This window comes from Cyclopterus lumpus, chromosome 4 (genome assembly GCF_009769545.1).
Source record: "Cyclopterus lumpus isolate fCycLum1 chromosome 4, fCycLum1.pri, whole genome shotgun sequence".
Taxonomy (NCBI): Eukaryota; Metazoa; Chordata; class Actinopteri; order Perciformes; family Cyclopteridae; genus Cyclopterus; species Cyclopterus lumpus.
Window position 1 is genome coordinate 18,980,051 of NC_046969.1, and position 27,670 is coordinate 19,007,720.

Sequence of the window (27,670 nt, forward strand, 5' to 3'; positions counted from 1 at the left end):
CTGCTTTAAAGCTGCCAGCAGACACTTTTAAGCTACCTCAACAAAGACACAGTATCTGATGTGATGATAATGAGGCAGCAGCAGACCTTTAGTTTCCAGTCAGCATCAGCATCACAACCTCAGGGAGTTTATTGTCACCATATCATCGTATGTGTACAGATTGTAAAGCCCTCTGAGGCAAATTTGTGATATTGGGCTATACAAAATAAACTGAATTGAATTGAAACATTGTCAAAAGCAGTTAACAGCAGCTTTAAAAATGACCTCCAATAAATACTGCCCCTCCACAAGAGGAGTTTTAATGTTTCCTGGCCAGCCATCTTTTTACTGATTTGATTTAATGTTGCATCACCCTTTTCCTCCACCAGGTCAGTAAACTGGTCCAACACTTTCATCTGAGAATAATGGAGGTTCCTCCCAGAACACAAACACTTTAATGTTCTTTTACTAATTTAACATATTTATTTAGTTGTTTGGTTTTTATTTGTTATTATTATTATTTGTTTAAGTTGCAAGTGTTCCCTACAGCCTAAGTCATAATAATATTCAAATAGTGTTAGTGCAATGTTGTCTTTTTAGCTCTAACAGGAAGTTCTATGAAATCACTAATTGTTTTGGCTTATTGTTCGAAGAATTATAATTCAGCATACTGAATACAAGATACATTTCATAGTTTCACTCATAATGTATTTCAATATTTACCTAAATATATAACAACGTCGATACATTATGTTCATTGTTAACAATTTGAATACATTTTTTTTTAAAACATTAAGCATAGCAAGTAAGCTGAGTATATGGTTTGTTTCTGTTGTTTTCTTGTTCCTCCGCACAAATACACTGATGTTACTGTTTTATAATTGTAAAACCTTGTTTTCTTGTAAATCACCTCATTATTGTTCCAATTTACCTGACATTTATTTATTTTTTATATCATGTTTTTTTTAATTATGAGAATTTTCTTTTATAATTTTTTGATACATTTCCTAATTATCTTATATTTTTAAATATTGCAAACATAAGTTGCTTTATCTGGCCCCTACTTTATTTTTTTGTTTATAAAGTTTAATTTAGTTTTATTGAATAAAACCCATGCATTTAAAATGAATTAATTTGTTCTTTTACCAGGACTCTTACTTTGTAATAATGCCTTTTACAGTTTCATTTACAGTAGGATATCAATGGAAATATTTATCACATACACCAACATTATTCTATTATGAATTAATTGGTCAAAATAATTGTTATGCTGATTGCAGTTTTAACATCACGTCATATCATTTGAACACTTCCCTTTTTTAATGTAATTCCACATAACGGAAGGGGGGGGGCTAGATGTGCTTAGTGAAAACTTTCAGTGGGCCTTTTGTCTTTAAAACAATACATTTATGAAAGAAAGTCTTGTCCAGGCTTCATTAGCCCAGGCCTCCTGCTGTGGGGTTGAATGAAAATGACATTTAAAACAATTACTTGAGCAGAAACCAGCTGCCAATCACTCTTACAGGGGAAGGATTCCAATTATTAACCTTCTCTTAATCCCCACGTTTCACCTCATACGCCCCCCCCCCCCCTCAGCTTTGTCCACCTCTCCCTCTCTGTCTTTCTCCTCTTCCACTCTCCTCTCCAAGCCGGAGTGCATGACGTCTGAACTCAGTTGTTGAATGCTTTTTTGCCCTGCGTGGCTTCAGTTGCACTTTATTGGACTGATTCTGTCAGGACTGTTTGCCGCATCGAGAAATTATTCAGAGAGATGCAAGGTAAGAAAAGCCAGCTGAGTGATTGCGAGCGCTGCACATTGTGGATCTGGGAAGAGTGAAGTCAGAGGGGGAGCTGCTGAGAGGAACAGGTGGAGCACTGGCATCAGCAACTTTAACAGTTCAGCGTAATTACTTCCAAAAGGTAAGCTCTACCTCACTGTGTCGTTTATATATCATATTGACACTAACCTTAACTGTGTTACTAGTCATGCAACTAAAGATGTGTGAGTCCAAAAAGATAGTGGTGTGCTCAGTAGGTGAATCTCAGGATGCACTGAATGCTGCTGCTGTTGAAACTAAAGTATTTTTATGAAAACTCCACATCTTCTATGAGTGAGCACCTACAATCTGCTCTCTTCACATGTCCGATGATGTATAGATTTATTCCTATTGCATAGCAGAACTTCTTTTTTTAAACAAATTTACCTTGTTTATTTTTTTAACAACACGCATCATTTTACCCAAACTATAAAACCTGTGAATTAATTTCTATATTGAAGCAGTCCATATTACAGATATCACACTTGTGATTAATGGTTTCTTGCTCTTTAAAGATTTGGATCCTTGCTACAGTTACACTCTAGACTTTGCAAACATAATATTGACACAAACAGGACTAATTTCTGTAATGAGTTTACAACGTTATCAGTAAAGTGACAAGATATGTGTCATTAGTATGTCTAATGATTATTATTTTTTTAAACTTCTAGAGGCTTTTATTTACACAAACAGATCTGGATGTGGTTTCCATGAAAAAAGTTGTCTTTGTTTTGTGTAGATGAAAAATGTTGCAACTCACATTCATAATTGACACTGTATGGCCATTAGTGCTGATCATTTATTTTTAAAAAAAGGTAAAAGTACGGATTAAGAAGTAACTTGTGTCATTAGTGTCCATCAGCGCTCTCGTGAGTACTGTAGCTCTAAAGGATAGATACTTGAGCCCCGGCATCCGCAGAGGATAAGCGGGTTTAGATGAGAAGACCAGTGATCTCTGACCCACTACTGAACCTTCAGTCCTTCACTTAAACCCCTTTCTACTTATTTTAGTGCCCAGACGCTCAAATGCATTTATCACTGGACACCATGAGCATGGTGGACGACAGCTGCCTGTCACCCGGCAACTTCCACGAGATGGGGAAAGGTGGGGGCGTCGCTGTGGGGGGCCGCGTCCACAGCATCGATGTCATTCTGGGTTTCAGTAAAGACCAGGACCCCCTGCTCAGCCCTGCTGGAGCCCCGCGACCCCACAAAGTTGACGTAGATGACCTGGCAGAGCCTGGGAGGCAGCAGCAGGAACCCTCATCACACCTGGCCTACAGCGGGCACCTTTCCTCTCTGAGAAATGGCAGCACGGAGCAGCAGCAGCAGTACCACGGTGAGTCCAGCTGCTGCTGAAGGTCTCCATCCTGTCAAAGCTTTCTACACTAACATCACCTTTAAGAGCATTTAGTTAGTAGTAGTTTCATATCACCTTTAAGTGGAGTTCCTCCAGTGCAGACTCTTCTTCAGAGTTTGTTATTGACGTTAAAGTTTATGAATCATCTGATCTTTTGTCTCAAAACATATGAGAGGGCCAAGGGTATTGATTGAACAGCAGGGCCTCGGGTCTTGGGAGGCTGGATAAGTAGGAGCTCTGGGTTCAGTGTTTCAGAGATTTTAATTGGATTTGATAGAATTGATTCGGCTGCACTGAAGTTAGGATATTGATGCCTGTGAGCAAATGTAATAAATCTAACTTGACCGCTGACTATAAAGTTTTCTGGCCACAAACACAGATTCAGTCTTTCAGGGTTCAAAAGGAGCCATGATCCACTTGTGATCTAATGGGAAACTTCAAAGCCTAAATTTGAGTTGATAGCGTTAACATTGAAGTGTTCAATAAGATATAAGGAAGCTTATCAAACAGCATATATTACACGTAGAGCAAAAAAGATACAGTAATACTACAACTTTTGGATTAACAAACTTAAATTAAGGTATCTTCACAGTTATTATTACATTTGCTGATTTTGCAACATGTTGCATGTTGACACATTTGCATATAAATTCAATAACCACAATGACAATGAAAAGAAAAATGTACCAAATAAGTGGAACATCATTTTGGGATACTATACTATATTTAACTGATAGGTCAGATGTGTAATCATCAGTTGCCTATTTAAATAAGTGTAAGGTACCATTGCATTTAATGTGTTGCATCCATTTAAAACCAGTCGCATGCAGATTCAGACTCACTGTCTCACACACACTGTTGCCATGTGGAGCCTGTTGCAGGAACGGTGTGTTCTGAGATTGGGAGATAAATCGCAGGACAAGATGGTGGAGGGGGTTTATGTCCCCAAACCCAATCCCATTCCCATGTGGAATTCCCCTAATCTTCTCTTCTGTGCAGATTAGATTGTACAGTATTTCATTCGGGTGTTATCGTTATCGTTTCATCTCAGAATCAAATTCATCATGTTTAATCTGAAGGTACTGCAGTATCTGGCAGGTTATATATATAAATATATATCTTATCCAGAAAAACGAAGCGATTAAAACTCAGTAACTGAATCCAGGCAGACATTTGTTTTTCTTGATTAACATACATCAACATTAATGACATCACTCTTTTGTATGTAGCCATCCTGTGAAGTCAGCCCAGTTCCCCCTGAATGAGTAATGTTGTTGTGTTTGTGTCAGTCAGCCCCCTCTTCTCCTCTCTGAGATGTTCTGCTGGCTGATAAACAGTGGGCAGCCTTCAGACCAGTGGCTGTGATGGGCTGACAGGCCAAGAGCTGGTCACTGAACCAGACCTGACCCCTGCCTTTGTCGGAGCCTGGCCTTTGTCATAGCTGCTTAATGAGAGGTGGATAAATGAACCCCTAAAGATCCTGCTTTGCCTTTGCCTCGGCTCCCGTTTGTCAGTTGAAGGACCACAATGACCCCCACCCCCCTCCCCTCCTCCTCCTCCTCCTTTATCGCCATTCACACATCTCAGTCACATGCTAAATGATATTGAGAAAACCTCAAAAACAAACTACTGTAATCAGAAAAAAATAATATTTAAATCAATATCGTTAATTCTTAGCTTTAGAAATGCTGGTTGTGTGAATATGCAACAGTTTGCTGACAAGTTCACCGTATCAACTTAAAAGGTGTTAATATATCATTGTTGGGTTCACAACTTGTTTCTTCTGCCCCCCCAGTGAAAAAAAAAGCTAGTTTTGCCAAACTATATACTGTAGGAGTTCATTTAGATTATATTGACGGACAAGACACATTTAACTTATTCAATTTTGAATTATTCCACTAATATTTGTGGTCAAAATCAGGACCAAACTATTATTTCTCTCTGCTCAGATGCCAAAATTGCATTTTTTACACAAATTTCTTGCACTGCGAATACTAATACTTCTACCAGGAACGTAATGAAATCAATCAATTACACCTATCCTGTTCTGTACACAAGAGTTTGATCTGATTGCCGGATCATCATCTTTGTACTTTATTTAATTCAATCACTTTGCTGGTTAGACTCATAAGGTTAAAAATGTAATTCTTCTCTGTGTCATTTTTTTTTGCCGTACTTCCCTGGAGCCGAAAGTGATATCCAAAAATATAATGGATCATTAGGAATGAGGGAGAGAAAGAACTATTGATAGGAAGACTAAGGGAAAATATTTGCCTTGATGGATTATCATGAGAGAGTTGCACTTAAACCCATTTTTTATCAGTCAACAGTTGCATTTCAGTGGTTGGGCGTGGATATTTTTTAATGGTTTTATTTGTGACTATAAGATGGTTTACCTTTTGGAGAAGATCAACACTGGAAACAACGTTCCTAAATCCGATTAGGAATGTTTTTGAGCTTCATTGAAGTTCAAGGGATTGCTTGCTTCACTGACCTACAGTAGCCTATTGTTGCAAGTGTCAAACTAATGTCTGCTCTACTGGAAAGTGGGCACTACATTCTTCATTTCAACGAACCACTCTGCTTTTCTTTTCCCTCTAAATTATTTTTCACATTTGTTTAATATTGCCTTGATAATCCCAATTTTTTAAAACTCCTGATTAATTTTTCCCCTGTACTGAACAGATACCGGCTTTTTCACAAACAAGTGTGACGAGGAGCTGAGTGAACTGAGGAAGAGTGTAGAGAGCGATGAAGGCAAGTCTCCAGAGCCATGCAAGGACGAGATGCCCAAGAAGAAGCACAGGCGCAACCGCACCACCTTCACCACCTACCAGCTGCACGAGCTGGAGCGTGCCTTCGAGAAGTCCCACTACCCGGACGTGTACAGCCGCGAGGAGCTCGCCATGAAGGTCAACCTCCCAGAAGTCCGAGTTCAGGTAGGAGGAACCACAACATCACAACCTGCGTCTTTTAGTTGTTACGATCAACATCACACAGATGCTTTTACATCTGAAATGAAACAAAAGATCTATATTTTTTTGTTTTGTTTGTTTGTTTACATGAATAAGTATTCAGTTTTTTTTTGTTTTTTTTTTCTATTTTACTCCTTTTATATATCACGGCAGTAGAATAATCCGACAGCCACAAGTCAAGCGCTGACAGGTACCTTAAGACTTAAAGACAGCCCGCCAAGCTTTTGGACTTTGGCCGTTGGCTTGTAGGTATTCAGGTGAGGAGATTGCATAGGTTATGCAAGCTGTGTGTGTTTCCAACATCACTTGTGAGGACAAGAAGGTGCACTTTTTAAACTGTACGGTGGCTTCTTTAGAAGAAAAAAATGGTCGGCCTTGTGTGTTTTTTTCTTTTTTTTTTGCAGCTAGATTTAAGTAGCTTTAGTTTGAACAGTATTTGTATTTGAGTGTGGAGCTTAAAATACTTTATTATTGTTCCAAATGTTTTCAATTGCATTTCACAATTAAGCAGAAACTACTTTAACTACTTAAACAATAAACACACATCCAAAGTGATGGCATATGACAGTTAGTTTCATTAAATGTACATTTTGATACAAGTTGAATCTTTGTGGAAAATGTGGTTTATGTCCCTGATATTCAGACACACTTCATGAGAACTTGTTTTTGTCCTCCAGGTCTGGTTCCAGAACCGCAGAGCTAAATGGCGTCGGCAGGAAAAAATGGATGCCAGCACCATGAAGCTCCACGACTCGCCGATGCTTTCCTTTAACCGCCCGCCACCGGTTCATACCAGCATGGGTGCGATGACCAACTCCCTCCCCTTGGACCCCTGGCTCTCCTCTCCCCTGTCTAGCGCCACACCGGTCCACAGCATCCCAGGCTTCATGGGTCCAGCTCAGGGCCTCCAGCCCAGCTACCCCAGCCACAGCTTCCTCAACTCTACTCCTCATCCGCCTCATCCTCATCCTCATCCTCATCCTCCTCATCCTCACTCTCATCCTCATCCGTCCATGGGCCAGGGGATGCAGAGTATGGCTCCTCCTCCCTACCAGTGCTCAGCACCGTACCCTGATAAATATCCTCTGGAGGACGTGGACCAGCGCAGCTCTAGTATCGCTGTGCTGAGAATGAAAGCCAAGGAACATCTCCAATCTATGGACAAGACCTGGCATCCCATGTGACTAAAAAACCTGTCATGTTGAAGTTGTGTCTTGACATTCAGGGACAGTCAGTGAGTAATATTTTTGAAAAATATGGCAGTGACTTGCCTGATACCCACCGAGCAAAGGAAATGGATTTTGAACTGTGAAAACTGAAGATTTTTCATCTCAAGGACATGAAGCAGAAATGTGAACTCTATAGTCTTGTTAAATTGCTAATTTTACACCACCAATTACCAGATATATGTTTCCCCTCTAATATAAAAGTGTTTCACGTTGAAAAGAAAGTGTCTTCTTGCATCCCGGAAAGCAAGAAAATGTCTGTGACACAAAAATGTCCTGATTTTTTTATAACAAACAATCGTATTTTTACAGCCACAATTCCCTATGGAAAAATACATACTTCCATCCATAGCTTGTCTAATGATAGCAGGCGGCAGGTTTTCAGGGGTCACAAACACACTTTAATCATAAATGGAATAAATGGCAAAATAGTTTTTTATGCCTAGAAATGTTAAGAAGACAACTGTCCATAAGATTACATGAAAATCACCCAAATATGGGCATTATTATTGTTCTCATCACTTTGTTGTTATTCTTCACATTTAGCTGTTTGTTCTTTCCTTTTCCCCATTTCTTCACCAAGTTTGTGTTTTTACTAATTAATCCAATTGTCGCATTTTCATGGGTCAGCTAATCAGACTCTCAGAGTACTCTGTGGACTAAAGTCCAGTCTCAGTTTGATGTGAGAGCAGCTTTTAAAACTCAAGGCAGCATCGCTGACTGATTGTTAAATGCAGGTCTCACTAATCTTTTGGTTTGTAAAAAGATGTGTATAAGCTTAACTCCCAATTATAGTACTGGTTACCCAGTTTAGATATTTGAGCCTATAGCTTAGATAACCTGGTATGACTGGAAGAAGATGACAGCCAAGGGCACGTGGTGCTTCCTGTCGTGGTTTTCAATATACAGGAAGAGGAAAATCTCTCAATTATGCTGTTAAATAGATAATTGTTTCGTGGGAAAGTGTATTAGAGTCAGAGATGTGATGACACCTCTGAAGTGGATGGACCACGACGGAAAATATACCAAAAATAATTCTGCACAGTTTCTGACTTGTGCTAAGATGCTTTAAGAGAAGGAAGGACATATAAAAGAAAGAAAGACAGACTAGAGAGCAGAGTAACTCTCTTTTTGCTTGAGTGGCTGTTGGAGAAGAAGACCTGTTGGCAGCTCAGTGTTGGGTGGCTGCGTGTACGTGCAGGGCAGCAGAAAGAGCCCTGTGTGATGCGTCACCCCACATAGTTTAGTCTTTGTTCTTCACAATTGATCCAAGTGTATCCCCTTTGTCTGAAAGAGGCAGGGGGGGGGGACAGTCTCAGGCTGCACTAAATAGGCCCTTGTAACCATTTTGTCATGACTTTTTTCTTTTCTTTCTCAATCAAAGGAGGAGAAACATGGATTGTAGCTGCTATGGTCATTAGTGACACAATATTGGTCTTTTCCCATCTGTTACAGAGTCAAGCTCTAATTGTCTTGATATGTTTCAAATGAGCTGTAGAGCTAAATAGATTTGAATGAGACATTTTTGCATCTGCAGGTAGCATCTCAAATGACTAAATATGTACAGCAAGACAAGTTTTGTGGTACATTTTTTGACTTTTTTATGGAACAAGAGGGAGAGAAAATCCTTCATCTTAAAGTGCAATTTCAGACTCCCTTTTAGGTTTTTTTTAAAATATGTATTTCTTCTTTTTTTTTTATATATAAAAGAGACACGTTTTCCCACCCCTAACTACTTATTATACGGTTGTGATATTTCATTTTAACATGATATAAAAGTATAAAAGTTGTGCTGACAGCAAGTCATACATCCACACTGACTACAGCAGCAACAATAACAACATGAAGTGATTTTTTTTGAGTTTTCATTAAAAAAAACATTGTTGTACTGCTAACAGAGGGAAAACCCAGGTATTAATTTTGTTATGCTGTTGGTTAGTGATGTTTAGACTCCCTATTGGACAATGCCGGGACCTCACACTATAGAGGGAAGGAGGATTACCTTGCACATTAAAAGCTTCTTTAGGATGCTACATGGACCAAGAATAAGCCAAAGGTTAGATAATGGACAAAAATGCACTAGAAGTTTGACAGTTTTAGTTTTTTATTATGTTTTGTTTCTTACATGTCCTAGTTACATCTGTCCTAGTGATTTTATTGTTTTCTTTACTTTTCGATTGTGTCTGGGGTCGTTGATGTCCATATTCTGGAAAGAATGAAGATCTACTGAAAATAAATATAGTTTGATAGAATATATATCTCCACTTTCTCACTGCAGTGCTTTCATGTTGACCCGTGCACTCATTCCCACACAGTCAGTGTATTTTTGTTCTACCCCGGTAAGTCTAAAGAGCAGTCCAAGATTACTACAGTATAATCGTTATCATCTGACATACAGAGATATTTTTCTTTCCTTTCCTCTAACACGTGTGCCCGGTCTCTCTGTCATACACAAGCTCTTTCTCTCTTCTGTACCCCTCCCAATCCTCTCTGCTGTTCCATGATTTGGTGGCAGGGTGCCAGCCTGTTAGGAAGATGAGACTCCAATCAATCATCGCTTCCCAGGGGGGCCTCTGACCACAGGGCCCGACTCCCTAATTGCCCCCAGGCAGACCGGCAGGCTCAGCCGCTGCAACACATGTTCACAGAGGGACCGGTGCCGCCATGCTAGCTGGCCTTCTCAGCGTGTGAATCACTTTCTTGGACAGATGGAGGCCTGGATAAAGCTCACTACCAGGGCCATATGGATAGGCCAGTGGATGCAACAGAGAAATGTTTATTTTTTAAATATGTCCACAACTGATTAGATACTGAATTACACACAGTGGTTTGTGCCGCTCATCACGTACTATTAGGCTGCACTCAAGTCACAGAGCTGAGCATCTGATTGTCCAAATGCCATTTAACAACACTTACTGCTGTTCTGAAGGCATTTCCTCATAACCACCTGGAGGAAAAATTATTCTGTCTGTTGCCGATTTATTATTGTTTTCACAAAAAGTGAAGTCTGTATATTTTCTGTCTAGTAAGGTTAATGTAATCTGGATTAGGAAAATGTGTTCCAATTTGGGAAACAGGTTCAAAATTATATTTCTTGTGCAGTGGACAGTATAGTTTTTCATCCAGATGTTTTGACGAGTCTTTGAGGATTCTGGAAATACATCCTGAACAGCAGCGAGTTTTCAGATTTTTCTTTCTCAAGAAACCAGATGGCTCTGTGATTCAAACGTAATGGTAACACGTGAGAGGCACAAACTGTTAGTAGGGACCTAACACAGTTAGTAAACATGTGACTGAACTTGATCTGTAAAGAAAATCTAAAGAAAACTCATGTTTGAGCTCAACTTTTAGGGATCACACAAATTGCATTTTTACGATGCATAACAAGTTCAGATGTAAAACTAGAAAGTGTAGAGCACTTGCACTACATCATATGGTGTTCCCAAATAGATAAACTAACTATGTTGAATTGATGAAAAGTCAGAATGGGAGAGAGGAAAAATAAAAACATTAAGAAAGAGATTAAGCAGGAGAAAAGTGTGGGAGAGAGAAAGAGGGAGACAGAAGGAGTAAGAGTGGAGAGGAAGAGGAGAAGGAGGGAGGGATGGCTGCTCATCAGAGTTAATGATGTAGAAAATCCCCCAATTAGAGCGTTTTCCTGTGTTGCAGGATGAGTTCAGAGCGGGGTCCTCTGACAGCTCGAGGATTAGTACCCGGGCCAGGCTAGGCTGGGCTGGGCCGGGCCTGAACAGACACTAACTTACTACTGGACAGCTTGGCACTGCTCAGCTGGGGCCGGGTCGGGGCTGTAGCCACAGTCAGGGGCTCGGGGTAGGCATGCGTTTAGTCGAGTGAGTGGCTCGAGAAAAGCATGGGAAAAAGAGCAGCGGCAGTGCAAAATGGAGAAAAAAAGGTTCTAGTCAAGAGCTATGCTCTACTCTGCAAATGTATTCAAATGTGAGCCAAATAAGTTTTTAGCTGCTGCCTTTGTTACCATCTATCTTACCTCTTACTAAGCGCTGAACTTCTCAAAATATATACCTATTTTCTAAAATTATTGAGGATTCGGAAATGGAGTCCCAAAAGAACACAAGGAAAAATAGGTGAGATCATCTGAGAAAGACTACCATATAATGTTAACATTGTCTTAACTCAATAGTCTTTGCTGACACATTCATTTTGTAACAGCATTTCATCCAAAACATAACCTAATCTGATCTGGATTGTATTGAAAATCAATCTGTCCACATGCTGCTTGATGTCAAGTCTTGTGGTGGTTGGACACAGGAACACAGCCTCTAATCCTCCTGACAGTACTGAACAATAAGTCTGAACATCAATCACACAACGATGAAACATAACCAATAAAATGCCTTATGCGGTAATCACTTGCAAGTAATGAACAATACATAGAAGCAGAGATATTGGACTTGAGTCACAGACAAATGAAGAAATTCATGCTTGATCTTGTGGACTCGTGTGGTAAATATTCTAAATGCAAGGTTTGCTTAGCGGCTTTTGAAGGTTAATGGCAAGTCAGCGAAGGCTTGAGACCTGACTTATAGATTTGACGTGACTTGAGAAAAGGAATTGCCTTGCATAGCTTCACAACCTGAATAAGTAATTATTAGTGCTATGCACTGAAACAATCAGCTGTTAAAAAACAAACAAAAGAAACAGTTTCATTCAAATGGTGTGTAGTTTTAAGGGTCAACATTCAGTGACTCGAGCAGCAGGAGGTGAACATGGAAAATGCTAAATTTCAAAGTAAATCAAATGTGAATGTATTTGGAAATTTTCCAGTTTGCTTGTAAAGACTAGCGAATTGACTTGGACTGCAGTAGCACCAACAAGGTAAAAACAACTCAGCAAATAAGTCAGGAAAATATGGGTAGTCTACTAAATATAAGAGCAGAGTAGTGGTATTATAAAGCATATGTTTTTCAGAAATTTTCAGTAACAATATGAGTGCATAAAGGTGATTTATTCTAGCATTTGCACACGTTCATGTTTTCCTTTGTGGTCTTACTGTAAAGGTCACAGATATAAAGTATTTAGTCTTCAAAATGTAAGGTTGATGACTAAATTGCAAATAGGAAGACCATTCATTTTCAGGAAGCCTTAACTCACCTCACAGTTACTGTGTTCATTAACAACAGCTGAGTCCATAATGACTAATTGATTAATTGCACAGTCTATTATTTCGCTCCTGCAGCCCAGTATATCTGAAAGGGCCACGGCTGGAGTTAACAGTCTTATTGGAGAGACGCGTTCTTCGCAAGGGACAATAAGGGAAAATAGCGGAATTAATTGGGTTTGATTAAGAGAGCTTTTCAATGGGACACAGCTTTTTCGCATGACATAATTAGAGGTCAGTTAAGGGGGGGTGGGAGGGGGGATTTGCCTGTTGGCGCCAGTGTTGTGTGGGTGTGTCTGTGAGAGAGAGACAGATAGACAGACAGAGAGAGAGAGAGGGAGGGGTGCTTCCTTCACACTTGTAGAACTATGTTGTGTGTCTGATGTGGTACATTTCTATAGGCTCACTCACCAGAAAACACACAGTGAAGTTCACAGGGGGCCTTCTGTGTGTGATTATTATCACTACACTTGTCAGCATTAAAGACACAGTGCTCCGTCTTTTGTTATAGCTACATGCTCATTAGCAGTGCACTGGAGAGACAATGTTATTGAATAGAACAGGGTGGTGACAGAAGAGGACATTCGGCTGTGTTTTTGGATGAGAACTAAATGTGTAAACAAGCGTACACACATAAACACATACATTATTCATTTATAATCCTGTTACAGTATAATCTGAAATTGCAGGAAGGGCACACAAGCCATCAGAACTAAAAATACATCTGACCTGTCATGAATCAAAACCCAGCTTCACGCCTGAATAGATTAACAAATATTTTTTCTTATAACAGTCGTGATTTCACTGTTCTTTGTTTGACAGGGATTATGAACAAATCTGCCCAAACTGTTCACTGGAGTGAATCCCAGAGACACCAGGAATCCACCTTATTGAAGTGTCCTTGAGCAAGGCATTGCACTACAAGCTACATGAAACATGTTGCATAGACATTATGGTCTGACAAAGTGGAAGGAGAATCTCTTCTTTGGACATTATATCATAATAGCAGTAGAATAAGTATTCATATCCTTTACTTACAGTAAGTAAAAGAACAAATACTGTGATATAAATACTCTATTACATACAAAGTCAAAATGTTACTTAGTAAAATTAGGTTGTCTACTTAAGTAATACAAAATGTTAGTTATATCCCAATGTCAGTTATATCCCACCACCAAGTCATATAATTTCATATAATTATTGTTTCTTTTTTTTGTCTATTAGAATTTGATTGACTGAATAAAACACATACTCAATATTAATAATATTATCTTTGATGTAATTATCTATTTAATCCATTATGTTATTCCTATGTATTTTGATATTATGTTTGTTTATATAGAAAAGTTTAGTTTTCTTTGAAAATGATGCTTCACATTTTTAAACTACTGCATATCATTTACTCAATTTTTACTACTACACTTGTATTTCCAATCAATGAAGTTTAACTCTCTCTGTTTAATTTATATTTTTAGTGTGCGATATTGTTTTACATGTGCTGAATTCACACAGAGATTCACAATGTTTTGATTATAGAATAAGAGAAATGTGTGTTTGAATGGGGGTGTAATACAAGACCAGACTATGTTACAATGAGTTAATTTAGGGGGGGAAAAGCAGTCTGGTTTAGGTTTCAGGAATGACAACATAGAACTGGGATGAGCGGTGAGGCCAGAGCAAGCAAGCCAAGTCTGGAGAGTTTGGAAATAGAACTAGCACGCCCTCTATGTTTGGTACTTGGACATGACAATAAACTCACGCACGCAATGACCAATTCACGAAAACATACATTATATAGTATATTCACTTGTATTCATCGAACACAGTTTATACACTATTTCCTGTATTTTACAGATCTAGTTGACTTAGGCCACTCCACCAATTTGCTCAAATGTATCTGAAGAATATTACTGTTTGATACACGTTTACATCTGAAAAATATTACTGTTTGATATAAGTTTATATCTGAAGAATATTACTGTTTGATACACGTTTGTATCTGAAGAATATTACTGTTTGATACACGTTTATATTATGTACATTTGATGACCGACGGGACAATATTGGTTGTGAAATACAAGAAAAACGCTCCCCTTTCACTAGCTAATACCGACGCATTTCCGTGTTTTGATTTGAAAGTCATACGTCACGGGGTTGACAAAACTCCCACAATGCAGTGCAATTTTCACCTGCGATAAAGCCGAACTACATTCGCTACAGACCTGAAATGCAACGCTGAGATTATTCATCTGATATTTTCGTGAAGCGTTGGTCCTGTTTGGCCTTCGTGTGCTGATATTCCGGGACTGGCTTTCTTTTGTATGTATGTTGTATATTGCAAATATGAATGATTAGCCACTAGCTAGATTAGCTAATGCTAGTTATCATTACCTTGTTTTCTACCCTTTTCTGTACAAACGTGAATATAAAGAAGCCCAAACGATGACATTTAGCTCCGAACAAGGCTTTCAAACAAGTCTTTCTTTGCTTTGAACTGCCTGAAAGTTATTCGTCCCGAAACGGAGGTAACCTAGTTAATTTGTTCTTGCATCTAGTTAGCTTTTAAGATTTCACTGAATAGATGGCATGCTGTTGGGGTGAATTACTTGGTACACACAATCAGGATATCTTTCAAAAGCACTGTGATCTGTGTGAAATGGTATTTTCAACAACATTCCACACAGAATTACAATTCAAAACCCGGCTAATTATCTGGTTTTACGGGTTTACAGGATACTAATTAGTAACTTGGCTCACTAACTTTCTAACCTTGCATTATTTGTTACCCCCCAGAAGACAAGCAATACAGAACGCATCTCAATGTAACTGTTGTGCTTGTTGTACAGGTCTCCAACCTCCCAGCCTGTGGCTGTGGGATCAGGACTTCAGGTTAACATGGATCCAGAATATGAGCATCGTCTCCTCCGACAAATCAACATTCAAAATGACAACCTGAGCCCTGTGGTGAGTCCATCTGCTTTCTGTGTTCTTTAATAATGTAAATGTTTTACATCAACACTGAATGTGTCGTTTTATATATATATATATATATATATATATATATATATATATATATATATATATATATATATATATATATATAAATAAATAATGTGTCTGTTTTGCAGAAACAGACACAGAGTCGGACCCCCACCAGCTCCCCGTTATCTTCTCCCAGTAAGCTTGGAGACCGATTCATTCCTACCAGAGCCGGGGCAAACTGGAGTATCAACTTCCACAGGATCAATGTAGGAACAGTTTGTGGGTACATTTGTGGAGGAGTGTGTCAATGCTTTTGCAAGATAATAGAAATAAAGGTTACATTGTGTTACGGTAAAGTTGGTTACTCTATGAATGTTCTGAACAGTCACTGTTTGAATGTCAAATCAATGTCAGTATCTTTGGGATTTTTGAAGGAAAATGAGAAGTCACCAAGTCAGAACAGAAAAACTAAAGATGCCTCCTCTGATAACCTTAAAGGTAAATAAATGTAAAGTGTTTTTTTTTGTGCGCATCTGTCACTTGCTCATGTGCACCCATGATTGTAGTTTTTTGCTTTTGTTTTAAAAATACATTTGTGTTCCTGCAGCAGACGGGCAGGCCTACTCAGCTCTGCTGAAGAATGAGCTGCTGGGAGCAGGAATAGAAAAGATCCAGGACCCTCAGACAGAGGACAGGCGTCTACAGCCATCAACCCCAGAAAAGAGAAGTCTCTTCACCGTATGAACATTTTATCTCATGCTCGTCGTGTATTGAGTCACAGGATATAGCCTATCATACAATCATCAGAACAGACACACATTCAATATGTTCTCGGAGACTTGAGTGTGTGTGGTGCTGGGGACAATATTGAAGACTAGTATACAACTGTTCAGTCAGTGTACAGTTTTTCTTCAGTGTTTTTGTATTTTTCTTCAGCTATTATAGAATTTGGTGCTGCTTGTGTTCTTTGCAGTATTCGCTCAATACCAAGAGGTCGTCACCAGACGATGGCTCCAACATCTCTCCCTACTCTCTATCACCTGTCAGCAACAAAAGGTAAAAAATACTTTTAAAATTGTTGTATGTTGTTCACACTGCAAGCAAAGACATGGTGCATTTTGACTTCAGGGTTTCACAGTGTCCAACTTTTCCTGTTGCAGTCAGAAATTGCTTCGTTCACCAAGAAAGCCAACTCGCAAGATCTCAAAGATCCCTTTTAAAGTCCTGGATGCTCCAGAGCTGCAGGATGACTTTTACCTGAACTTGGTGGACTGGTCGTCTCTCAACGTGCTCAGTGTCGGGCTGGGAACGTGTGTTTACCTGTGGAGTGCCTGTACCAGCCAGGTACTGTAGAGTGTTTAAATGACTGTTTTTAAAACCTACATTTGAACTGTTTGCTTAACTGTGTATATATATTTGTGGAAATGTTTTGGTTTCTTGGCAGCATTCATTACTATGAATACTTTACTCCACAGTGAATCGCTTGTTGAATTGTCTTTTCCTCAGGTAACACGATTGTGTGATTTATCAGTGGAGGGAGACTCGGTCACGTCAGTCGGGTGGTCCGAAAGGGTGAGTGCACACAGCTCACTGCCTAGAAACTTCTACGGGTAATCTTATGGTACAGTTATTTTTGCTTTAAATGAAAGGATTCTTCATATTGTTAGGGTAACCTGGTGGCAGTGGGGACTCACAAAGGCTATGTTCAGATCTGGGACGCTGGTGCTGGGAAAAAACTCTTTGCCCTGGAAGGACACACAGCTAGAGTTGGTGAGACCATGTTTGCTGTGTTTAAACTCTGAACATGACTTATGCCTTAAGTCACAATCAAATGAACTGAAAACCAAAAACTAGAACATTTTATTAATGCTTGACATTCTTGATAATTGTGGTGTTTGAAATTTTTTAACAAATATTGAGAGTGTGAAATTAAACTTTAATCTGTTTGTAGGAGCGTTAGCATGGAATGCAGACCAGTTGTCTTCGGGAAGCCGTGATCGTATGATTCTTCAAAGAGATGTGCGGACCCCTCCCCTCCAGTCAGAGAGGCGGCTGCAGGGACACAGACAGGAAGTGTGCGGCTTAAAGTGGAGCACTGACCATCAGCTGCTTGCTTCTGGTGGCAACGACAACAAGGTACAGTTGTTGTTCTTATGTCTCCATCTTTGCATTTACTCCTTGTGTTTATTGATGTGGTTGTTATTTGTCATCTAAGCTGCTGGTATGGAACCACTCCTCACTGAGCCCAGTGCAAACATACATGGATCACCTGGCTGCAGTTAAAGCCATTGCCTGGTCCCCCCACCAGCATGGCCTTCTGGCCTCTGGGGGCGGCACAGCTGACCGCTGCATCCGGTTTTGGAACACCCTGACATCACAGCCGCTGCAGTGCATGGACACCGGCTCTCAGGTCTGCAACCTGGCCTGGTCCAAACATGCTAATGAGCTTGTAAGTGAATCCAGATACACTGGGCAAAAACTTTGCTTTACACTTTTCATGAGGTCCCTTTCGCATTGACAATAAGATGCTACATGGCCTGTTTTAAGCGCCAAGGTGATGCATGTAAAAAGTTGGCATTTGTACTTCAGGGGATGATTTGTTGTTTTCACAAAATGTAGTTGTTGCCCATTTGTAAAAAAAAAAAAACATGACAAAACAAAAGCAGTAGTGCATTGTTTGACAGTGCATCAGGAGGAATGTAAACGGCAGACAACATCACCGGCCTCTTAACATAATAAATTCGACATCGGGGAAACATTGTCCATCAACTTTGACTGCCTCCTCTCCTCCAACCGGAGTCTTGTGCTCGGCCCTGCGGTCCGAAGCAGTGTCAAGTGCAGCTGGATCTGTGATGACACAATTCAGTAATAAACAAGAAAAGACAACAAAATAATACTAAAATGTAGTTCATGGGAGCTTCTGGCCTGGGTACTGTGTCCTCAATGAAATATGTTGTTCAATAAACCGGTTATAAAGCAGAGCACAGGCTTATGCTGTTTCCATTTTTTATTGTGAGATAATTTGTAAAATGTACCCGTTTCTACTTGAACAAGTGTTGCCATTTTATCTATTATATCTTTGGCACACAATTTAAACTGTCAAATAGCAAGACCATAACTGCATTATATAACATTGCCTCTTTTTTTTCCAGGTGAGCACCCATGGCTACTCTCAGAACCAGATCTTGGTGTGGAAATATCCAGCTCTCACTCAGGTTGCCAAACTCACAGGACACTCGTACAGAGTGCTCTACCTGGTCAGTTTGTGTTATTTTTCTGATGGGAACGTGATCTTGCTGTTGGTCATATTAATGGAAACGCTGGCCAGAACATCTGGTAAATTATATATATTTTTTTTTATATTAGGCAATGTCCCCGGACGGTGAAGCTATTGTGACGGGAGCTGGAGATGAGACACTACGCTTCTGGAACGTATTTAGTAAAACAAGGTCAACTAAGGTGAGAAAGCACTTTTTGGGAACAGCATTCAGTTATCACAGACCACGCAAAAATAATTAACCAAGTTTCTTTATCTTTTGTTTCAGGAATCTGTATCCGTTTTAAATCTCTTCACCAGGATACGATAACTTAAAGCAAATTAAAACTCTAAAACAAGCACCTTGTGACATTTTTTTTATGAGGAAATGTCAGCGAGAGCAACTTGAGCACTTTTGTTTTTCATGCCAACAATTGTTTGGGCAATTCTTTTTTACTTTTGTGCTCATTGTGAATGTAGTAATTTTTATTAAAAAAATTATAAGTGGGTTGATTTCTATTTTCTGTATTCAGAATAAGAAATTATGGCATTATTTCAAAATATTGTATTGTGGGATCTGAACTGTGCAGAGAGCATTTGTAGTTTTTGTTGAACTCAGGTCTTGTTTATTGTTTATTTAACGCTGCAGTGAAAGCCATCGCAGTGAGCTACTATGGAAAAGAAAATGCCATTACATATTATGACATGCATACAACATAAAACCCTTAACATAATCACCTACTATGGCCTTTACAATATGTGCACCATGTTTACTGTGATCGTTTGGCTCCTGTGGGCAGAAAGTCTTATGCTGCGCATCTGGACATGTACTACATAGTTCATTCTTTTTAGTAAAAGAAGAAATAAAAGATGATGTAACTGAAGTACTGGTGTATTTCTTGTTTTGCCTTTACAAATATACCATTTGTACTTTTGTTTTGATTAGATTATGTTATGCTGCGTCTTTAAGTTACAATTCAAAAAGCATGAGTGTTTATGTAGCTCCTCCCATATAAAGAAATACTTTGGATTACATTTGCATGATTTTTCTTTTTAGTGTTGATTTTTATTTCCCAATTTAATCCTATGTCAGATTAATTGACGGTTTCCTGATTATGTGGTCGACTTGCCATTTTTCATGTATCAGCATTTCCACACACACACACACACACACACACGCACACACACACACGCACACAAACGAACAACAGTGATGTGATCATAACAACCATATAACCATTAAGTTTAAAAAAGAAGATAAAATAATGAAGACAGTTGAATCAACTAACTCATCTATTTGCATCATGATTTGGATGTACATTGTATTTTTCTTCTTATTTGGTGGAATTAATAACATTGCGTCCACAATTCTGTGTACTCGTGTCTACAACCAGCGGGGGGCGCTGTCCCAACGGATATGATGACCGGAAGTACTGTCAACGGGCGGGAAGTTGAAAGTTTGTGAATTTTGAGATAAACATAATAACGTTATTAAAGTACAGTTGTATCTTCCACACGAGCAAGGTAAGTTCGAGGACTCAAATTATCTAACTAAATGCCGTCAACGACTCAAGTTTACTAACGCCAGCACACACGAAGAGTCCCCTGTTGGTGGAGCTAACTAGTTAGCTAGCTAGCTAACTGAGCTACGAGTTGTTTACTTTCTGTCGTCTGTCAGGATGGCGGACAAAAATCTTGTGTGGGAATTGAAACGTTGGGCGACGCAGGAGTTCAATCTGTCCCCGGACAGTCTGCCGAATGACAGCTACTTTAAAACGTGGGTACCAGCTGGTCTTTACTGTCAATGTTATTGTTAGAGGTCCTCACGGCTGATGCTTCACGGAGCTTTGAACAAACACTGATCCCTTTCTTATAGGCTCTGTATCGGCACAGGAAAGTCCATATGGAAATATGTCATCCACCACGTTTTTCAACAGAGGTTAGTTTGTACACTGCCATCCTGTTCTGTGACCCCCTGATCCGTGACCTCTGTTGGAGGTAACGTTAATGCCGGTTTTCTATGCCACCCCAGAGAGCACTCAGTCCCTAATTGGCTTGTCAGAATTAAGAACATCATGGCTTCATCTCTCAAATATACTGCAGTTTCACCCTCTGACGAAAATTGGAAAATACTGGATTACAGCTGCCTGTTTCTCTGTTTTTCCAGGAACCTGCGGATCATACGTGGCAATCTCCAGTGGTATCCTTTATTGCTCTGATAGGGGATTTTAAAGCCACCAATGGCTTCACAGTGGGCATGGCAACTTCATGTGTGTATTTTGGTCATCTAGTTGCTCTTGTAAATCTCAGTGAGAGGTAACTTTGACAGAAGATGGCCTGTATCTTGCTCAATACTTATTGCTGTTTGTATGTGTATACAGTGTACTCTGAATGTCATCATCCACCATATCCAGCAGTTTCCTTGACATTCTGATCTTAAAGGTATAAGGTTTTTCAAGACAAAGAGGTACGCTAAGCCTTATTTTCCCTCCTTGTGGTTCACTTATATTTCCTGATATACCTGCTTGATGTAGTACTTGATTAAGCTTGCATAATCTTGCATTTCTATTTCAGGACAACAGCCAACGATAAACTAAAATGTGTCGGGTGTTTTCATATTTTCATATTATTTTGCATGCTCAGTTGAAGCAGGCTGAGGGCCAGAGTGAGGCTGCTAAGCAGAGAGAGCTTCAGAAGAAGATAGAGCAGCTGAGATCAGAGATCAGTCACTTGGACTCTCAGATCAGTGGAACAGAGGAACAGTTGGCTACACAAGGTTAGTTTGTCACATGGAGTAAACGCTGGGTATTTGATCAAACCACACTACACAAAATGCCCACTCATTGTTGCTGTTTGCTAAGCTTGCATAGTTTAACAATATTCAAAGTGATCTCCTACACCAGTGTTATCTACTATTTATTAACAGAGCAGTCCGTCAATCGTACCTGGGCCCAGGTGGAGGACAGTCGGCGCAGAGCGCTGCTCTTGCAGGCCTTCAGGCAGCGCTCCAGCTTAGGCCGCAGGGTGCTCTCTGGAGATATGGAAAAGATAAATGGGCACTGCCAGGCACTGGAACAAATAGCCAGGCAAGAACATTGAAAGATGAAGTAAAATTAAAAAAGAATTGAAGTGAGATCATTTACACACCTGTTCTAAGGGATACCTTTATTGTGTTTTGCAGGAAAGCTGAGATTGATGTGCTGTTTGATAATAAGCCCTCTAGCACCAATGATGGGGACAACTTCGACTCCCAAGTCGCAGCAGAGCCACAGGTCCTGGTAAGAGCTGCCTAATTTGTGTCTGTATTTTACTGGGTAGTGATGAGTTGGGTGCACTTTATCTTGCAAATGCAACATTAGGGTATTTATACTATCCATTAGTACATGTTTCAGTCAGAAAAATAAAGAGTGAATAGTAAGCTGACAAAAATGCTGCTGTGATTGTGTCTGAAATCAAACCCTATTTTCTATGTAGTGCACTATATTTACCATCCCTATTTTAATTGTCCAAACTCTGAAATGTATCCATAGAGTGCCCTCAAAAACTCCCACCATGGAAGAAGTGTCAATGTACACTACTTTTGTCGTGAGTGTACGAAATCTTAATGTATAGTTCACTATAGATAGAGTAAACTACTCAGTGTAAACAGTCTCATATAGGAAGCAATGAATGAGGGAGTGATTTTCACTTAATAGGGAAACGACTATGGACTACAGCTGACTGTTTTATTAAGTACCTTGTTATGCCATTTTAAGACTACTAATCTGGTAGTACTAGAAGCTGGTGGTGGTTTTGACAAAAAAACTGTTGAAATCTAAGTATTTTTTAAGACGTTATACCAATTGATCAACAATTATTTACACATATATGACGGCTGTAGACCAAGATGCCTGTTATTTATCAGCAGGAAGTCATCGCATTTATTTTATTTTCTCTCTTAGAGTGAAGTGAGAGACCTGTGTGACGACAGGGTCCACTTCTATCAGTCTTTACAAGAGATTGAACTGAAAACGGCCCACTCTGCAGCCAAACAGTAAGAACAACAGTAGATACAGTACTTGAGAAACCATTCTTTCAGAATATTGTCAACTTTTTCTTTCTTGTGTTTACCTCTTATTGCTCTGTTTTCTCTCAGAATGACTCGTGAACAAAGGACTGCTGTGTTTCAGTATTGGCTCAGTGCTGTGGAGGTCTCTGTATTTTGACTACATTTCACAAAATATTTTGGTACTTGTATTGTGTAAATTTTCCCCTTGAATTAACAATGTGTTGCTTGTCATGTCATCAGAACATGTTGAGTGGTTATCCTCCAAGCCATGTCCTCTCCGCGTTGGAGTATTTAGCTTCCAGAGAGCAGAAGGAACTAGAGGAGAAACTTGCCTCTCTGGACGTGACACGGGATGTGACAGCTCTACGGTAAACGTCCACGTTGTTATAACGTTCTCTTTTCTTTAATGACTATAAAAAACCCAAAGTTTTTAGTGTTGGAATATTTATGAAGCATTTTAATTGCAGGTTCCGCTTTGAAAGCAATCACCTACTGGACGTGTCAGCAGAAGAGGATAATGAGTTGCCATCGGTTGAGACCCTCTTAGAGGTGCTAAACACAAACACACATAGACACTGTAATGTGATAGTCAGGGAGTTCACAGTAGCAAAGAAAACATGTTCATGTGTTTCCTGGCATTTTTTATGACAACATTTTTATTTGCGGAATTGCACATTTGTTTTTGTTTCCAGGATGCCTGGGAAGAGGTGGAGCAGAGTTTAGTGGAATTGGCCCAGACTCGCTCCAGAGTCCAGCAGCTCCAACACCAGCTGCAGGCTTGCAAGAAGAAGGCTGAGCAGGAGGTGTCTGGCATTGCAGATGAGCTCCACAGTAACACCATGGCACTGTAAGCAGACTCACTGTAGAGTTACAGTAGTTGATGAGGTTCCCACACGTAGTAAAAAGAGTGTATTTTCCCCTACAAGTTAGAAAAATGTATCATTGTGGTTTAACCTACATGTATATACATTTGTTGACCAGTGTGACGAGTGGAGATGCAAAAAATAGCCTCTAGAGGTATCCCCATTAAAACAACAGGAAGTCAGCCATTTGGCATAAAATGTGACATTTTAGGTCATTTTTTTACTTTTGCAGCTGCTGCACTTTAGAGTGACTTCAAATTCAGTTGGTACAATCTAAAGAACTGAGCGATCAAACGTCTGCGTTTTCATACAATATTGTTGCCGTGGTGTGTCAGGGAAAACCCATCTTTTGCCACAAAACACGATGATGGTCTAACTTGTTTATGTTGTTGCCTCAAATCTTTTGGGAGGCATCATTGCACTCAGGAGAGAGTCCTGACTGTGTCGGCCAGTGTCCCGTTAGTACGCAAACACTTGAAGACACTAGGGCCCGTTAATCGCTTAATAATAATAATAATAATAATAATAATAATAATAATAATAACAGATTGTTGCTACACTGTAGCCAAAAGTCAAATTAGAGACTAATGGGATCTGTGCAAATGAAAAGAAATGTTTTGAATGTGTTTTTTATTCCTTACTTCTTTCAGGTCAGCTCTAGAGGTGGAACTTCAGTGTGTGATGCAGGCAGCAGCCAGGGATCAAATCAGAGACCGGTGTCACCAACTTGACCAGCATGCCAGAAGCCGACAGGATGTGGTTAGGAACCTCCACAGCCAGTGGCAGAGCATCCTTGACTTCAGACAACAAGTGGTGAGAGTGAATTGATAATATGAGACCTCTCATAACCTTAATTGCCAGTGTTACTCCTGGATCAAACACATGTACATATTTCAAAACATATTAGTATTTAGGAAAATGTGGTCTAGAGGACTTGGTTGGGTCTTGTTAACTATAGACAAACATCTTGATTTGCCAAACTTTAAGCGTATTTACTTTATTCAACAGATATCATTAAACAAGTTATCTTGTTGTTGTTGTTGTTGTTGTGTTGTCTCTTCAGGTTCTCAGACAGGAGCATATCAGAGGTCTGATTAAGGGGAATTCCACAGCCAAGACAGAGCTAATTCGTCTGCACAAAGAGGTGTGAATGTGCTCCATCTATGACACTGAAGTAGAAAGATTATCATAAGAGTTGCTTAATTCTGTGGTAAAAAAAATGTTTAGGCCTCTTTAAACTAGAAATAATAAAGTAATCCCTAATCCTCTCATCTATGCCTCTGTCTTGTTGCAGTTACAGGAATTTGTCCGGGGCAAACTGGTGCCACAGTTTGAAGTGGTCACCACTGCAGCCAGCAGTCAAAGAAACTTAATTTCCAAGGAGGCCAGACAGTTGGGAACAATTTCACTTCTTGCTTTGGACTGTAGGACCGTTGATGGGTAAGAACAAGTTGCCTGACACATGAAGGGGTAAATCCCAGTCATTCCACATGTTTTCTGTTGTTTCAGAATGCAAAGGATCCCTGCATCGTGGTTGTCCATCCATCGCTTGCAGTCCCCGACCTTTAGCAGCTTGTGTCAGAACCTGGCATTCCCACTCTACAGGGTGAGTCAGAGCATATAATGCAACACTGTTGTAACAACAATGAGAACTCCTTTCATGCCTTCCTGCCCAGAGTGACACTATATATGCTTGTGAGAACTGAGCTGTTAAGTAAGTTTGATGGTTAATCGGTTGGTCAATTTATCAGACCAATTAATGCCATTTTAAAGGTAATCAGCATCGGAGAGTGCCTGTGCTCACAAGGCCATTAAGAAAATATCAGCAAAGACGCATCTGCAGGCAGCTATTCTCAGTGTGGCTGCTGTGGAAAGAGGTTAACCAAGCTGACAGCAGGGAAGGTCACTAAACTAACATTAGTTTTTTTAAATTTTTTTATTTATGTAAGTTTACAAATTGCTGTTCTGTCTCAGAGACAAAGAGATGGTGCATTAAAGATATTGGCATTAAATATCTGCCATTCTCAGTCCTGCTCTCTGAATATCGACATCAACCATTCAAAAAACAATATTAGTGGACCGCTATTTGATCATTTTATTCAAATGCCATTCAGTAATATATAAGCTATATTTATATTAGCTATAATCTTGTAATTGTTAAACCTGTGGAACTATGCAGGAGAAAAGTATTTCTCTTTTTTAATCGGTACTAAATTTAATGAAATATATGATTTATTACGGTGCATTTCAAACATTCTACACACTGTGACACACAAGTGTTGGATTACTGTACAAAAGACCATGAACTTATGTTTTCAAAGTGGCAGACCATTAATTAATGCGTAACTTTGCTTGTGAAGTTTCCCTGCGGACACTCGTTGCATTCCTATAAAAGTTGTGCTCGCAGCTCATAAAGTTCACGCCGCTCCTTAAACGTCACATGCCGAGAGGGGTTTTGAATAGGGAGCTGACTGTCAGCGCCGTTGCTGGACCCTAGTTCTCTCACCAGCGTAGTTGATGTAAATATGATCCATGGAAATCTGTTTCATTGCACAGAGGCACAACATCAACAGCTGTGTACTTTTATATTATATTATTTTAAGGATATCTGCTGATCTTACAAACACTCACTGTGTGGATGTTTTTTTTGCTATTTATATAGATGCAAATAAATGTAATGGAATTTCTTCTCCTTTGCCCCTCTCTTTGACACAAACTAAATGTTCTCCTTCTTCATACACAGGCTCCAGAGGAGTTGTGTTCCCAGGCGCGCGCCCAGCAGCTTGAGTTACGTTTTCTTCGTCAGTCACTGCAACTTCACTCTGCTACTTTGCAGAAAATACAGAAGGAAACGAAGTTGCTGCATGCATCTGATCAAAAAGGTAACCAGGGGAACTCGACAAGAGTGAAGATGTTATCATGCTCAGAAGACACACTAAAAAGTGCTGTAATTGGCTGTTTGTACACACACTGTATACAATGAAGATGTTCGCTGAGCAAAAAATGATGATACATTTTAGTAACAACAAAACTACGGTTTCTCTTCACTGTGGCTTTCAGCTCTGCTGGCCAGAGTCCTGGAAGAGGATCAAAAGCTTCTGGAGGCTCAGGTACACAGAGTCAGATGCCTCACCCAACGTTGCGCCGAAGGCCTTTCTTACGGGGTCCAAGTCAAAACTGCCATCTCTTACTGGTGAGGCACATTTCCAAATAACCTATCGTAAAACAATGGATGCAACACGTTTTGCATTTGTGTGTGTGAAATTACCTTTCAAAATGTCTGTAAAGGAGAATTATTTTTCAATATTATCAGTTACCTTTTTACCAGCCAGCTTCATTGCTGAGGGGGGTGAGCCCCCTGCACCTGCAAGTGAAAAATGAACGTGAAAAGTTACTCGTACTGCCATTCTGGTTAAACTTTGATAATGTACTTTAATTGTGTGTGCACACAGTTTCCCAATGCAATGGAAGATGTGTTAACTTTGATTTCCAAAAAAGTAGTGTAGATAAATGTGTTTAACTTCCAAATTGTTATCTGATAAATAAGTAATTTTTTATTATTTTGGATTAATACCTTCAGTCAAGAGTTAAGGGTCTGGTTTGCTGGTAAACTTGTTCTGCTTTGTTCATTCATTCAGGTGGGATCAGCCAGTCCAGCATGTCCTACCTGAAGTCAGTAAAAGAGGACTGACTTTTCAACAGTGGCTACAAAAGTGGAAACTCGCTGCCAAAGCCTCTTAGACTCATCCTTTAGAAAATTGGAAGGAGATCCTTTACTGCACCTTTTTTAGTGAAAACATTACAATGCACACTTTCTTCTCTCGAATAAATCATTTTTAATCCAAGTATTTGCTCTTGTCTTTCTTGAAATGCTTTTAAAAAACACAATGTAGTAGTATGTGGCTATCGTGCACGGGGCAACATTGTTCCTTTGTAGCAGTGAAGGGGGAGTGGAGCAATCTGATTCTCGAGCACTCGGCTCCTCCCATCGTTGCGGCTGCGCAGTTCAATTTTTCACTCTTTTTTT

At 39.6% G+C, this 27,670-nt stretch overlaps 3 protein-coding genes and 1 long non-coding RNA gene across 5 annotated transcripts; 3 read left to right on the forward strand and 1 right to left on the reverse strand.

Moving 5' to 3' along the window:
- Nucleotides 1–1,167: 1,167 nt before the first annotated feature.
- rx1 (retinal homeobox gene 1) lies at nt 1,168–9,539 on the forward strand. The gene is made up of 3 exons (XM_034530950.1): nt 1,168–3,135; nt 5,842–6,095; nt 6,809–9,539. Exons 1-3 carry the CDS (start codon nt 2,823–2,825, stop codon nt 7,313–7,315), a joined length of 1,074 nt encoding a protein of 357 aa, XP_034386841.1. The 5' UTR covers nt 1,168–2,822; the 3' UTR covers nt 7,316–9,539.
- Nucleotides 9,540–14,635: 5,096 nt separating this feature from the next.
- On the forward strand, nt 14,636–19,239 carry LOC117730094 (fizzy-related protein homolog). 2 transcript variants are annotated; one of them, XM_034531606.1, is made up of 14 exons: nt 14,636–14,813; nt 15,341–15,458; nt 15,623–15,742; nt 15,911–15,974; nt 16,084–16,214; nt 16,450–16,532; nt 16,637–16,820; nt 16,983–17,048; nt 17,144–17,246; nt 17,428–17,612; nt 17,692–17,925; nt 18,629–18,733; nt 18,843–18,935; nt 19,022–19,239. In XM_034531606.1, exons 2-14 carry the CDS (start codon nt 15,390–15,392, stop codon nt 19,061–19,063), a joined length of 1,479 nt encoding a protein of 492 aa, XP_034387497.1. In that variant the 5' UTR covers nt 14,636–14,813; nt 15,341–15,389; the 3' UTR covers nt 19,064–19,239. The 2 variants fall into 2 exon arrangements, with proteins under 2 accessions (XP_034387497.1, XP_034387496.1); XM_034531605.1 differs by having other exon boundaries at nt 14,658–14,817.
- Nucleotides 19,240–20,139: 900 nt separating this feature from the next.
- On the forward strand, nt 20,140–27,488 carry haus5 (HAUS augmin-like complex, subunit 5). The gene is made up of 20 exons (XM_034530123.1): nt 20,140–20,256; nt 20,411–20,509; nt 20,609–20,671; nt 20,900–20,932; nt 21,175–21,199; nt 21,376–21,508; nt 21,659–21,818; nt 21,914–22,010; nt 22,674–22,765; nt 22,868–22,922; nt 23,021–23,148; nt 23,248–23,329; nt 23,473–23,627; nt 24,294–24,456; nt 24,707–24,787; nt 24,938–25,083; nt 25,153–25,249; nt 26,387–26,525; nt 26,704–26,836; nt 27,282–27,488. The coding sequence occupies exons 2-20, from the start codon at nt 20,412–20,414 to the stop codon at nt 27,382–27,384; spliced, it is 1,983 nt and encodes a 660-aa protein (XP_034386014.1). The 5' UTR covers nt 20,140–20,256; nt 20,411; the 3' UTR covers nt 27,385–27,488.
- On the reverse strand, nt 26,742–27,312 carry LOC117729240. Its single transcript, XR_004609347.1, has 3 exons — nt 27,218–27,312; nt 26,961–27,007; nt 26,742–26,858 (listed from the first exon to the last, which is right to left on the reverse strand). It is a non-coding gene; the product is annotated as an uncharacterized LOC117729240 (long non-coding RNA).
- Nucleotides 27,489–27,670: the final 182 nt, after the last annotated feature.